Source organism: Eurytemora carolleeae, unplaced genomic scaffold (assembly GCF_000591075.1).
Source record: "Eurytemora carolleeae unplaced genomic scaffold, Eaff_2.0 scaffold1901, whole genome shotgun sequence".
Classification (NCBI taxonomy): Eukaryota; Metazoa; Arthropoda; class Copepoda; order Calanoida; family Temoridae; genus Eurytemora; species Eurytemora carolleeae.
In genome coordinates this window covers 21,416-35,313 of record NW_019397790.1, presented here as the reverse complement: position 1 = coordinate 35,313, position 13,898 = coordinate 21,416, and the positions used below count along the sequence as shown (strand labels likewise).

At 31.3% G+C, this 13,898-nt stretch overlaps 1 protein-coding gene across 1 annotated transcript; it reads right to left on the bottom strand.

Annotated features, from left to right (window-relative positions):
- Window positions 1–927: 927 nt before the first annotated feature.
- Window positions 928–11,798, bottom strand: LOC111715904 (uncharacterized). The gene is made up of 11 exons (XM_023491303.1): window positions 11,736–11,798; window positions 10,850–10,902; window positions 9,453–9,536; window positions 8,839–8,912; window positions 8,675–8,724; window positions 8,182–8,214; window positions 7,904–7,974; window positions 5,379–5,430; window positions 4,292–4,381; window positions 3,535–3,605; window positions 928–1,527 (listed from the first exon to the last, which is right to left on the bottom strand). Exons 6-11 carry the CDS (start codon window positions 8,212–8,214, stop codon window positions 1,458–1,460), a joined length of 387 nt encoding a protein of 128 aa, XP_023347071.1. The 5' UTR covers window positions 8,675–8,724; window positions 8,839–8,912; window positions 9,453–9,536; window positions 10,850–10,902; window positions 11,736–11,798; the 3' UTR covers window positions 928–1,457.
- Between the last annotated feature and the right edge of the window lie 2,100 nt (window positions 11,799–13,898).

The following is a 13,898-nucleotide window of genomic DNA, read 5'->3' as shown; positions in this document are numbered from 1 at the left end:
TAAATATGCTTGGTTCCACTTAAAATTGTATCAAATGTTTCAAGATTTAAACCGGCGCTTAATTTAAATCGGGTTTTGGCGGATTTAAACCGCGGCTCAAATTCTTTAAATTCCATCTCAGGTGGTGTGAACCTTAAATATTATTTAATGTAACAGAATTTATAGTTTGAAATATCGGGTTCGAAACTTATCAGGATTGAAAAATCAGAGCTTGTGGCAAAAACTCAATCCCTTTGCACCAAATTTTCGTCGGCAGAAAAGTTTCATTATTTCACACTTCAACTAAAAACTAATTTTACGAAATAATGTTCTACATAAGAACACTAAATTACAGGACTAAACTATGTCCAGACATATATAACTTTCAAAGTAAAAATGTAAAATGTTAAGAAGAAAATAAAGACATTAAGATTATACATAGAAAAGTAAAAATTCAAAAAAAATAGATTAACACTGAAACGTTTATGCTTAGGTTTAAAGGTCTTCAAAAATATCCTTACCCTACAATTATGAATTACTGAGGCTAAAAATAATGAATATATAGGATACAGATTAGTAAAAGCGCTACAGAGAAAATGTTTAGTGAACTTTTGATACTTTGATTGAAAATCCATAAAAGTGTATCCAAAAAAGATAATTATTTCTACCAATCAGAAAACATCATTTTTTTTGGTTTATAAATTCGTTGCTTTATTAGCTTCAGACTCTGTTCAAATTAAAAGAAAAGAAATTCAGTGTTATGGGGCAAATTTAGATAAATTTCTGATTTATTCCAAGTCTTAAGTTTAATTGCTTTGCTCAATAATTCTTTTATTAGTAACCAAATTAAAGCAAAAGATTAATTGATTGAAATTAAACTAAAATTTAATTAATTTCATTTTGTAATTTTTTATACACAAGTTTTAAACAAATATTCAGTTGATAAAAATAAACATCTAAATTTTGTTAAACTACAAATATGAAATTTTAATTTTGTAACAACATGAAATACATGTTATCTTTCTAGTCCACAGTTTTAAATTAACATGGCAGCTGTAATAAAACTTGGAATATGAAAAAAATTAGGATTGATAAAATTCAGACAAATTCTAAAGCTGATGAATGATTATTGATATATTGCGTGAAATTTAAGTTTCCAAACTCCATAATTAAATATAGTTTTAAGGTTTGTGAAGCTTGAACATATTAAATATTTATCTAGCAAATGCTGATCGATTGAACACTATAGGGTCAAGGGAGGGTTTGGAAGGGGGGGGGGGAGGACAACTATAATCATAGAAAGTCACAATATTTGTTGTTATAAAATAAAAAAAACGTATTTGGTTATAAAAAATGCATGCCAACTAACGTATTTATCGGATGGTTGAAGAAATTTTGAAAAATAAAATTTGTCAAACTAAAATTGTTAAAACTACATTAATTCACTTTTCAACAATTGTATTGCATCACAATTCAGCTCATTTTGAACTTTTCTCCCAATCATCATGGGTCTTATGCAGTGTCCATACAAACTCACGAGTATCATGCCTGAAAATAATAATGTAATTTCAGGGTAAACTAAACAGCCTATTCGCTGTTGATTGATAATGGTCTTACTTTTCAAAGACAAATGTGGCCGGAGAAAAAGCCGATTTTTCGTTCAGAATTTGAGCGGAAAAGGACGGTCCCTCTCTATAGACACTATTTGACGTTTTTTTCAATATACTGTGGATCAAAATAAATTTCGAATATAAAATTAAACTGTAGTATCTTATCGTTAATTGTTAATGTCATTTTTTTTTTAATTTTTGTTGTTTTTTAACTTTCTATTTCTAAAATAACACTATTTTATTGCATTTAAAATTGTGTAAAAAGCTGAATTGAACGGTGCATGAAAAATGAAAAGTTGTGCACATACGGGAAAAAAGTCTACAAAATCTACGAACCAAAATACGAGTAATGATTAATTGATTGTCGTAGAGACGTCGTCTTTGTACACACTTTTTACATGTTTTAATACGAAAAACGTAAATTTCTTGATAACTCAAAGGTCAAACGAACACATAATGACATTTAAATATGATAAACTTAAAATTTATTGGGCTGCTGCTACTGAAAAAAATGTCAAATAGTGTCTATAAAGAGGGACCCTTTCTTTCCGCTCAAATTCTGAACGAAAAGTCGGCTTTTTCTCCGGTCACAGTTGTAAGACTATTACCAATCAACAGCGAATAGGCTGTTTAGTTTACCCTGAAATTACACAAATAAGTGAACGGTCCCTTTAAAGGATTTATTGATTTTGTGTTCAAATTAAACTCAGTATGTAAAAATTCTGGGGTATTTTTTTTCGGCAATTTTTCTTTAATTTCTAAACGAAAACTTTATCTAGTCAATGTTCAACCTTATATTTTGTTTGTGAAATATATTTATATATATATATATATCTGTCTGTTTATTTGTATACAACTAGCGCTAGTGTACGATAATAAAATCTTTTTCAACATACAACCATGTTGGATAAAAAATGCTGTATTTACCTAAAATATTGGATTTACCTATAATACTGTATTTACCTATAATACTGTATTTACCTAGATTCTTTACCTAGAATACTGTATTCACCTTGTATATTGTATTTACCTATAATACTGTATTTACCTATAATACTGTATTTACCTAGAATTCTTTACCTAGAATACTGTATTCACCTTGAATATTGTATTTACCTATAATACTGTATTTACCTATAATACTGTATTTACCTAGAATACTGTATTTACCTATAATAATGTATTTACCTAGAATATTGTATTTACCTATAATACTGTATTTACTTAGAATACTGTATTTACCTATAATACTTTATTTACCTAGAATACTGTATTTACCTAGAATACTGTATTTACCTAGAATACTGTATTTACCTAGAATACTGTATTTAACTAGAATACTGTATTTACCTAGAATACTGTTTTTACCTAGAATACTGTATTTAACTAGTAGAATGTTTTTACCTAGAATACCGTATTCACCTAGAATACTGTATTTACCTAGAATACTGTATTTAACTAGAATACTGTATTACCTAGTACAATGTACGTACCTAGAATACTGTATTTACCTAGAATACTGTATTTACCTGGAATACTGTATTTACCTAGAATACTGTATTTAACTAGAATACTGTATTTACCTAGAATACTGTAATTACCTAGAATACTTGTATTTACCTAGAATACTGTATTTACCTAGAATACTGTATTCACCTAGAATACTGTATTTACCTAGTATACTGTATTTACCTGGAATACTGTATTCACCTAAAATACTGTATTTACCTAGTACAATGTACGTACCTAGAATACTGTATTTACCTAGAATACTGTATTTACCTGGAATACTGTATTCTTCTAGAATACTGTATTTACCTAGAATACTGTATTTACCTAGATTATTGTATTCACCAAGAATACTGTATTTTCCTAGAATACTGTATTTACCTAGAATACTGTATTCACGTTGAATACTGTATTTACCTAGAATTCTTGTATTTACCTAGAATAACCAGTGATTATTGCACTGGAGGTTACCACTCTGTATCCCATCATCTCCAAACCATTCAAAATCTAAATTTTCAATTTTCAAAAATTGTTCTTTATCTAAAATATGCCGATTTACAAAAAAAAACCATAATAAGATTTATACGATTTATTATTTTAAAGAATCAATTGGTTTTTTGTAAGGTTTAATAATCCATGGAGTATCTATAAGACTTGCATTTGCTACTTTCCTGTGGAAATTTTCTTCCTCTACTTTAAAACTCTCAAAAATGTGCAACTATTGATACCTGAAACTATGGAAACCTGCACGCACTTCCCTCTGAAATGCGCCAAGCTGGGTGTCCTGATAAATGTGAACCCTGCCCACAATAATTTCCTCTCAAATACGCTAAGATGGCCTGCCAATTAGGAACACTTACGTCCCTCATCAAAATCCTCAAAAAAGCGCCAGGAAACCTACCTGCCACGCGGGAATACTGTCCCCCCTTCCAACAAAAAAACACCGATTAATATCTACCTACCATGTGGTAATTCAGTGCAACCCCCTATTTCCTTCAAAAATGCGCCAAGCTGCCACGTGGGAACACTATTCCCCCCTTTCCTTTAAAATGTGCCAATTGGTACCTGCTACGTGGGAACATTACTCCCCCACCCCCCACTTCCACAAAAATGCACCAATTGATGTCTACCTGTCACGTGGTAACAGTGCACCCCCACCCGCTTTTCTCAAAAATGCGCCAACTGGTGTCTACCTGCCACGTGGGAACACTAAACTCCACTTTCTTCTCTTTATCATCATGGCTTTCAGGCTGATCACTCACTTTCTCAGCAAGCAGACGAACCTTAGAAAAATACAGTTAACTAGACAGAAAAAAAAGTTTAGATTTATGCGACATAATTTGTACGACTTTGTGACTTCATAGTTTCTGTAGTTTTGATTTATATCTTAACTATGAAAGTAAATTTCTCTGGTTCTACGAAAGAGATTCAAAATTTGTTTGTCCCGATAGCTCCTCAAAAAGAGAAGTAAGGATTAAAAACATGATATTTTAATCTTTCGTGAAATTTTAACACTTTACTATGAAATAATTTGTGTGCTTTCAATTGTGACAGAAAATAAATGGATGGTATAAAAGCAACATTTTGGAATAAATTGTTTTCACTTTTTTTTCAGTCAAAATTGAAAGTGAAGTATAACAACAATGTAATATTAGATAATTACTATCTAATCCTAAAATTTGATTAGGATAGGTCCGACCAATTGAGAGTTATGTTAGATTAAGAATTAATCTGAATTAAAACCAATTAAAAAATATTATAAAAATATCATTCTAATAAAACTTTATAGGCTTTCTAAGCAGGGGGAACATTTGGTCCCCACTCCCTTATCTCAATCACTATTTTAGATGGGGGTTCGTACAAAGTAAAAAAATCCATGATCCCAGCGTATTAAAATCCATGATCCCAGCTTATTAAAATCCATGATCCCAGCTTATTAAAATCCATGATCCCAGCTTAATAAAAATCCATGATCCCAGCTTATTAAAATACATGATCCCAGCTTAATAAAAATCCACGATCCCAGCTTATTAAAATCCATGATACCAGCTTAACAAAAATCCATGATCCCAGTTTAATAAAAATTCATGATCCCAGCTTAATAAAAATCCATGATCCCAGCTTAATAAAAATCCATGATCCCAGCTTAATAAAAATCCATGATCCCACTTTAATAAAGATCCATGATCCCAGCTTAATACAAATTCATGATCCCAGCTTAATAAAAATTCATGATCACAGCTTAATAAAAATCATGATTCCAGCTTGATAAAAACTTACCTCATTATAGTTGAGGCCCTGTACAGTTACCCACCACTTTATTTTATTCTCCCTGTAAACAATTTAACCAATAAAATATACATTATTTTCTCATTTTGGTTTCATCAAGTTGGGATGAAGGTTTGTTGTGCAAAAACTTGGAGTTTTCCTTCTTTATTCTTTTATTTGATTTGAATGTTAAGATATATATGTATATGGACATGCAATCTTATATATTTTCCATTCGCACACTTTCATTTTATATTCATAGATAGACGAGAATATCAAGCTGAATACATCTCTTTTATCTTATATATCTTCATGTAGAAATATACAGCTTATATATCTTATATATCTTCATGTAGAAATATACAGCTTATTTATCTTATATATCTTCATGTAGATATATACATCTTTTATATCTTATATATATTCATGTAAATACATCTTATCTATTTTATATATCTTCATGTAGTAATATATATCTTTTATATATATACATCTTATATATCTTCATGTAGAAAGGTCTCTAATAAAGCTTTAAAAGACTGTAGGTGTAATTTCGAGGGCTTCTCCATCTTTAACAACAGCTCTAATAATGGATCAAAGATTAATGTGATATTCAAGAATTTCTGTCTAAAAATTAATTATTAGGGTTTCTGACTTTTGGATTTTTGGCACAGTGATTATAAATTTTACAATTTATGAATTTTAATCTTTATTCCTTTCATGCGAAATATAAAGTATTCGAATATTTTTATTTTCTTTTTGTTGTTTTGCATTTTTATATTCCCCAAACAACATGTATACAAACATTATTTGCATAGACTAAACTCATGTCTTTAGAATTTTGAAATATAGAAATATTTATCTTTCTATTTTTTTTCTTTTTTTTTTTCTTTCTTTTTTTTTCAATCTTAAACAGATACTTCAGGTTACCCACAAAGGATGAGACTGTAAAGACAACTTGAAATCCTTGAAACATGACGAACCCAAGTTTAAAATAAGTCTTCTGACCTAATAGCCATTTAACATCTTACTAAATGATTTGGCAAGCAAAGAAAAAAGTTTACAGCTGCAGAGAATCATATATACAAGATACGAGACAGCATAAATTCCGTGCAATCGGTTCTGAAGTCTCATCCTTTGTGGATAACCCTGTATTAAGAAGAAGGATGTTAAGAAAAATGATAGATTCGAATTGGGTATTTCATAAAAGATACGGTTTATTTTAATTTATTTCAAATATTATAAGTGCCAACTATTAAAAGATTTGATTATGTAATTTTCCCTTTAATTTCAAAACAATTTCCATTTCAACATTTTAATAATGAAATATATTTTGATTTCAAAATTTATAAAAAGTTCTTTTTAGAATTTGAATATATTCTGAAGCACTCTATTCTGCCCTAGTAACAGCTAGACTATGAAAACTTGATGAAAATGTAAAATTCTAGATTGAAAATTTACTCTCACAAAACTCATCGCCAACATTTCAATTGATTTTGTAATATATATTGTAAACATTATTAAAGGTACTGCAGGCTTAATTTGTAATGACCCTGCAGTTAAATAGGTATATAGTTAGTTACCATAGAGAATAGAATATATATATTAGAGGGAATTTAAAGAATCTCTCGGTATGAATTTTTTAAGTGCCTTTCAGCCTGAAAGGGAGTTCAAAATGTACAAATCATGTAAATGTTCACAAATTATATGCAGTAGAGTACATTAATACAGTATGTTCCCTAGACTGTTCATTACAATTTCGAATTTTTTAAAGCTGTTAAATAAACTTTATAATGAATTAGGTGAATAAAAAAATCATTTGATTTATAGTTATAACGGAAAATCATCGTTTGTAAAGTGGAAGGCATAGAGTCTATGTAAAATGATCATTGGTCAATTATGAAACCAGCCTATTTTATAATTTGGTTTTCTTTTAACAATAATTTTAGATTTTCTATAAAATGATATTCCAGGGCCCAAAAGGTTATATAGCATAAACATGTGAAGTACACCTGCAGTATGGAAACAGTACAACAAGATGGCCGTTTTACACTTTTTTATAGATAATTCCACTCTAATATATATTCTATTCTCTATGTTAGTTACCCTTTATATATTTTTGTGGTTAATAAAGTGAAAGACAAGGTTGTGTTCTAGCATGAAAAGGGTTTAATTCTTATAATTACTCTTTGGTTTTCCTACTGCACACGCCACTTTTGTACAGACGCAACAATTAAAAATAGACAGTTTTTAAAATTAAAAACATATGTCTATATTATTCATATTGGACCAGACAAAGCCTTTAAGTTGTAAATCGGACCTGGTTCTTAATGAATAGAAAAATAAAGTTGACAGAATACAAAAATAAATGAATGATTAAAAGTTCAAAAGGTAGAAAAAATACATTCAGAAATTTTGTATCTTAAAATTTAAGAATAAAGTTAAAAAATAATTACAAGACGGGTATTATTTTGCTGAAATAGCAATTTTTCAAAAAATTATACTTTAAAGTTTTAATGATTGGTTTAATTAATTTCCTTACAAAAACATAAGGCATTCTACCGCCAAATGGTTTTTTGGGGTCGTTATGGTTTATATCACTCCAACCCTGTTCAAAATTCAGTTTTATTGTAAAGTATTTTTAATAATAAAAAACTTTATTGAATTATGTTTTGTCCCAGTCAAGATTGAAACAGAAAACTAAATTAATTAGATAAAAATGTCCAAAATTTTGTAATGTTCAAAAAGGGTGATTAATGATGTAAAAGGTATTTAAAAAATAATTCATGACCAGAAATTATAAAAACTGGAATTCCTTTATGTCAGCACTAGTTTCTACTCCTCTCATCTAAAATATTAAAACAATGACCTAATGTGTAAAAATACATTGACGGTTAAAAATATATCGCGTTCTTGCTAGATATACGTAGAAGAGACCGAATCTAATGAATTTAAACTGCCAACCGCTGGTTCAAATTTGAATCACCGATTAAATTTAAAATACAAAATATAGGTTTATATAAATAAAATATTTTAATGAGTTATTTATAAATTTCCAGGTTTTATCCAATGAAAGTAAAAACAGTTGAACTGATCGGGCCAATATTTTTTAAGGACGGGTTGTCATGCCTCACAAAATGTTTGTAAGTTTACAAATAAAAACATGAAAATCAACGAAATTTTACATTTTTTTAAAAATGTTTGTAGAACCAAAGGACCACTGAAAAGCTGGGTTTAAAAAAAGAAAAAGGTGAGTAAAAGTAATACATAATTTTAGATTTTGAATTTTAAGTTTATAAATGTTTGACCTGTGCGGTTAGGTCGAGCTAACACAGACCTCGTTGTGTCACTAACAAATCTAAATTATTAAAGTTAGATTTTAGATAAGAAAAAAGTGCTCTGAACATTCGTAGAAATATACCAGTTGTAACATTAAAAATAGCACAGTTTTATGACTCTCACTGTATTATACCTAAATCTATAATTACAAGCAGAGAGATTTTTCTGAAGAAATAACATCCAGGTTGAAAGTCAGGGTTCTTGGTTCTAAACAGATTCAAAGTTAAAGTTCTAGGTTCTAGGTAGGTTCAGATTTAGGGTTCTAGGTTCTAGGTAGGTTCAGATCTAGGGTTATGGGTTCTAGGTAGATTCAGATTTAGGGCTCTAGGTTCTGGGCAGGTTCAGATTTATAGTTCTAGGTTCTAGATAGGTTTAGGGTTAGAATTCTAGCTTTTAGGTTCCAGGTAGGTTCAGAGTTAGGGTCCTATGTTCTAGGCAGTTTCAGAGTTAGAGTTTTCGTTTCTAGGTAGGTTCAGGGTTTTGGATATAGGTTCTAGGTTCCAGGTAGGTTCAGAGTTAGGATTCTAGGTTATAGACAGGTTCAGAGTTAAGGTTCTAGGTTCTAGACAGGTTCAGATTTATAGTTCTAAGTTCTATGTATATTCAGGGTTATATTTCTATAGGTTCTATATAAGCGTTCATTTCATCTAAGTCATTTGAGGATTTTCAAATTCAAAAGTTAGGGCCCTTCAATTTCGTGTTTCAAAGAGGTGAACAATGTCTATAAAGAAAATGAATTATAACTACCTTGTGGTATTTCTGGGAAGAAATGCTACTGTGAAGCTTACTGCTCTATCTCGTTCGAAGGCCTGTGCAGGGTCCACACAAAATCTAAAGTTTTAAATCTATATTATCAACAAGAATAGTTTACTTGATTTTCAAGGGGAAAGCATAATTGAATTTTTTCAATCAATTCTTAAAAATTAAAGAAATTATTTGCTCTCCACTTTCCCCAGTTGCGCGGTGTACCTAGGGCTGTTAATCGATTATAAAAAAAGATCGAAAAAACTATCATTTTCGTTTCTTTTTTCCTTGTTTTCTGAAAACGATCGCATCGTTTTTTAAAAAGAAACGACGGGTCACAACGAACGAATTGCTAAGATTAAGTAAAATTAGCAGCGATCGATATCGACTTCAATTCGATGTCAGTCTGTACCCCCTTTGTTCTTCGGGAGGGTTTAGAAAAATGTAGCTATTTACTGATAAAGAATGATACTTGGTTCACATTGTTGAAAAAGAACACAAATTCAATTAGCTTCTATTTCAAAGTAAATTTCTAACTTTAGAAATAACATCTTGCTCTTTTTCCCACAAGCTTTTAGATATTAATTCAATAACTTATGTTCATTATTTTGAAGGAAAAAAAAGGCACGTGTATCTGTTTTATTAAGTTTTATTGTCATTTCTGACGATAAATACAAACATATATTGAGGTAGAAAGAATTATTTTCAGTGTTTTAATAAAGGTCAAACAAAAGGAGCCAATATATCTTTTTTAAAGTATGGATAGAGTTAATAAAATTTTTAATTTTTATTTTGAATTTTTAAGTTTTTTGACTATCTTCTTTAAATTTTTACTTAAAACTAGAAACATTCATTTTAGTATGTATCTTCATGTCTAGATATGTTGACAAATTCTTTTTTTAGATAAAAAGTTCCTCCACGTGTAAGTGTAAATTATTTAAATACTCTCTTTCAAGTTACTGTAGGGTAATTTCAAGTAACTTTCCATTACATAAAATTCACTAGAAGGGGATCATGCCATATAAGTACTGTCCTGCAGTTTGTCTGTAAGTGCAGTATTGTACAGCTTGAACTGGCTAAAAATTGGGACCAAGATCTGTAACGAACCAGACTTTACAGTGCCATGCAGAGAGGGCAATGCCAGATTTACAATAGTACCCTTAAACCTTTGTGAGATATATGTTCCAGGTGTGCGTTGTGTACACTGTACAATATGAACTCAACAAAATGTCGAATACAAGCGGGTTTCAATAGTTTTACACTCAAGTGTCTTTGTACTCAACAAAAACACACACACACAGGTTTTGTGTGTACTATTGTTAATCGGGCATTGTCATCTTTGCATGGAGGGTCACTTGAAATTACGCGTACAGTCCCTTAAACATTAGTTTAAATCTCACCTTTTGTGTCAAATTTTTTAGTTCCTGTTACAAATGCACCACTTGTTACAACCCTGAAGAAAATTGCTATAGTTAAAAATATGCCTTGTATGTTGATTCAAATTGAGTCCAATAGAACACCCAGTCTAAACGGTACATAATCCATGCCGGTACTATACACGTACTGTCAGAGATAAGAAAGTTACAGAGATCGATTAACACATATAATATGCGATATTTTCCACAGCATGTTCTATTGTGTACAAGTACTGTACACGACCAATCAGGAGACATCTGTATTCAGGGATATTTATGGATTCTTTGAAGAGGAAATGCAAAATCTTTAAAAATAGACAATATTCATAAACGTTATGTTTTATGTTTAAAATTGGAGTATTTCTTTAAAAATTGTAAAACTTAACCCCTGAAATGCAACAAGTGGCCGTTAGATGTCAGTCAAAACACATTACATGGAACTGTAGCATGGCGAGGCGGGACACTATAGGCCTGCTCAGCCTATCCAGGTATAGAGTGTATGAGCAGTCTGTCTAGTGTGTGCGTACTGTATAATTATATGCATTGAGTGCTACTTTACAGTCAGGCTACCCAGTGTAGAATCGACCTAACACGTAAAAGTATCCTAGCAAGATCACAGTGAGGCGTAAAACAGCTAAACTGATCAGGCTACGTTTTACGTGGCCTCAGGGAAGGTTTTTTATTGCCAAAATCAAGGATGGCCTTCTGAACAAAATTTTGTTGTTTTAAAAATAAAAAAAGAAAAGCTGTGCAGTCGTTTTTTACAATAAATGAAAAAATATATACAGCTTAAAATTTAGAAAGAATGATGCACTGCAGCGCCCTGTAACCCTTTTTGAAAAAAAAGATTATCTCCAAAAAAGATTTTTACCTGTAACCAATCTGTTCTAGAGCGTTGAGCAGATTAAAAGAAGGGGTACAGAATTCTACCCTGTGATACGCCATTATCAAACCATCAAGAAGAAAAGTTTTAAATTTTTCCAATTTTTTCACCAACAACGTTTAATGATGATTAGAACAATTGATTTACACCTGGTTTACCTATACATTCAGTAAAATACCAAAGACAGACATATCATCCTTCAATGAAAAATAATAAGATATAATTCCATAAATGGACAATTACATTAATGCTCAGCTAAATGAAATGTTACTTCAATTATCATCTTTGAAAAGACAGACAAAATTATATTTTTGCTCTAAAGGGAAAGTGGACATGTTTAGGGGGTGAGCCATTTTTATCGAGACATATACCAAAAACAATGGTACATTTAAAACATTTTATCTGAGTTAGAATAAAGGAGACATCGTCGATTTTATATCTTTAAACGTGTTATTTTATTTCAATTTAATTGCATTTATCGCCCAGTAGCACAAATCCCAATTAACATATGCATATAAACCAGAGTTGAATATATCATTCCTCCTTGTTTAGAATAAGATGTAAAGGGTATCGTTGTGAATCGGAAATATGAATGGTGGATGGTCCAATACAATACAATACAATACAACTAAAGCTCCTTTAATCAAATTTCTTTTTAATTTGTATTTCCAAATTACCCCTCCCCCCCCTCCTCTGTCATTGTGTTAATTATAAAGTTTAGTTTGAAAACTACACAGATCTACACAAACTTGGAAATTTCTTAGGATAGTTTAGACACGTGAAAATGAGATATTAGGTGTGTAATAGGTAGGGCTGTACGAGAAAATGAGATATTAGGTGTATAGTAGGTAGGCTGTACGTGAAAATGAGATATTAGGAGTGTAGTAGGTAGGCTGTACGTGAAAATGAGATATTAGGTGTGTAGTAGGTAGGGCTGTACGTGAAAATGAGATATTAGGTGTGTAGTAGGTAGGGCTGTACGAGAAAATGAGATATTAGGTGTATAGTAGGTAGGCTGTACGTGAAAATGAGATATTAGGAGTGTAGTAGGTAGGGTTGTACGTGAAAATGAGATATTAGGTGTGTAGTAGGTACGCTATACGAGAAAATGAGATATTAGGTGTGTAGTAGGTAGGGCTGTACGTGAAAAACCTTAATCAAAAACAGAAGAGCTGTTTTTGAACGGAATGATTTTAAAAAGAGCGAAAGGAATTACGAACAATACAACTTTAGGCCATCATTGACGAAAATGACGAATAAAAGGATGTGCCTGTTAGTCTTTGGCTGTTCCTGTTAGTCTGTGGCTGTTCCTGTTAGTCTGTGGCTGTTCCTGTTAGTCTGTGGCTGTGCCTGTTGGTCTGTGGCTGTGCCTGTTAGTCTGTGGCTGTGCCTGTTAGTCTGTGGCTGTGTTTGTTAGTCTGTTGCTGTTCCTGTTGGTCTGTGGCTGTTCCTGTTAGTCTGGTTTTATAATATAAGAACTTGCCCAGGACTGTATTATGATACAGGAACGTGCCCAGGACTGGTGTTATAATATAGGAACGTGCCCAGGACGTGTGTTATTATATAGGAACGTACCAAGGACTGATGCTATAATATAGGAACGAGCCAAGGACTTGTGATATAATTTCGAACCGTGCCCAGGATCCTGTGTTATAATATAGGAACGTGCCTAGAGGACTGGTGCTATAATATAGGAACATGTCAAGGACTTGTGATATAATATAGAAACGTGCCCAGGATCCTGTGTTATAATATAGGAACGTGCCTAGAGGACTGGTGCTATAATATAGGAACGTGTCAAGGACTTGTGATATAATATAGAAACGTGTCAAGGACTTGTGATATAATATAGAAACGTGCCCAGGAACCTGTGTTGTAATATAGGAACGTGCCTAGAGGACTGGTGTTAAAATATAGGATGGGAAGTCTAGGGCGAAATTAAGAACTGAATTATAAACTAAGCTGGGAAAGGATTAGTTGTTATAAGGTTTGGTAAATTAGTTTAACTTGTTGGAGGGGGGGGGGATTGTTTTTAAGGCCCCTGGTCCTTCTCAAATCTAAATTATCACATGTTGATAAGTTTTTCTTTTTAATGAGTTGAATACATATAGAAAAGGTTTAATAAACTTCAAACTAGAGATGGGCGCGTTC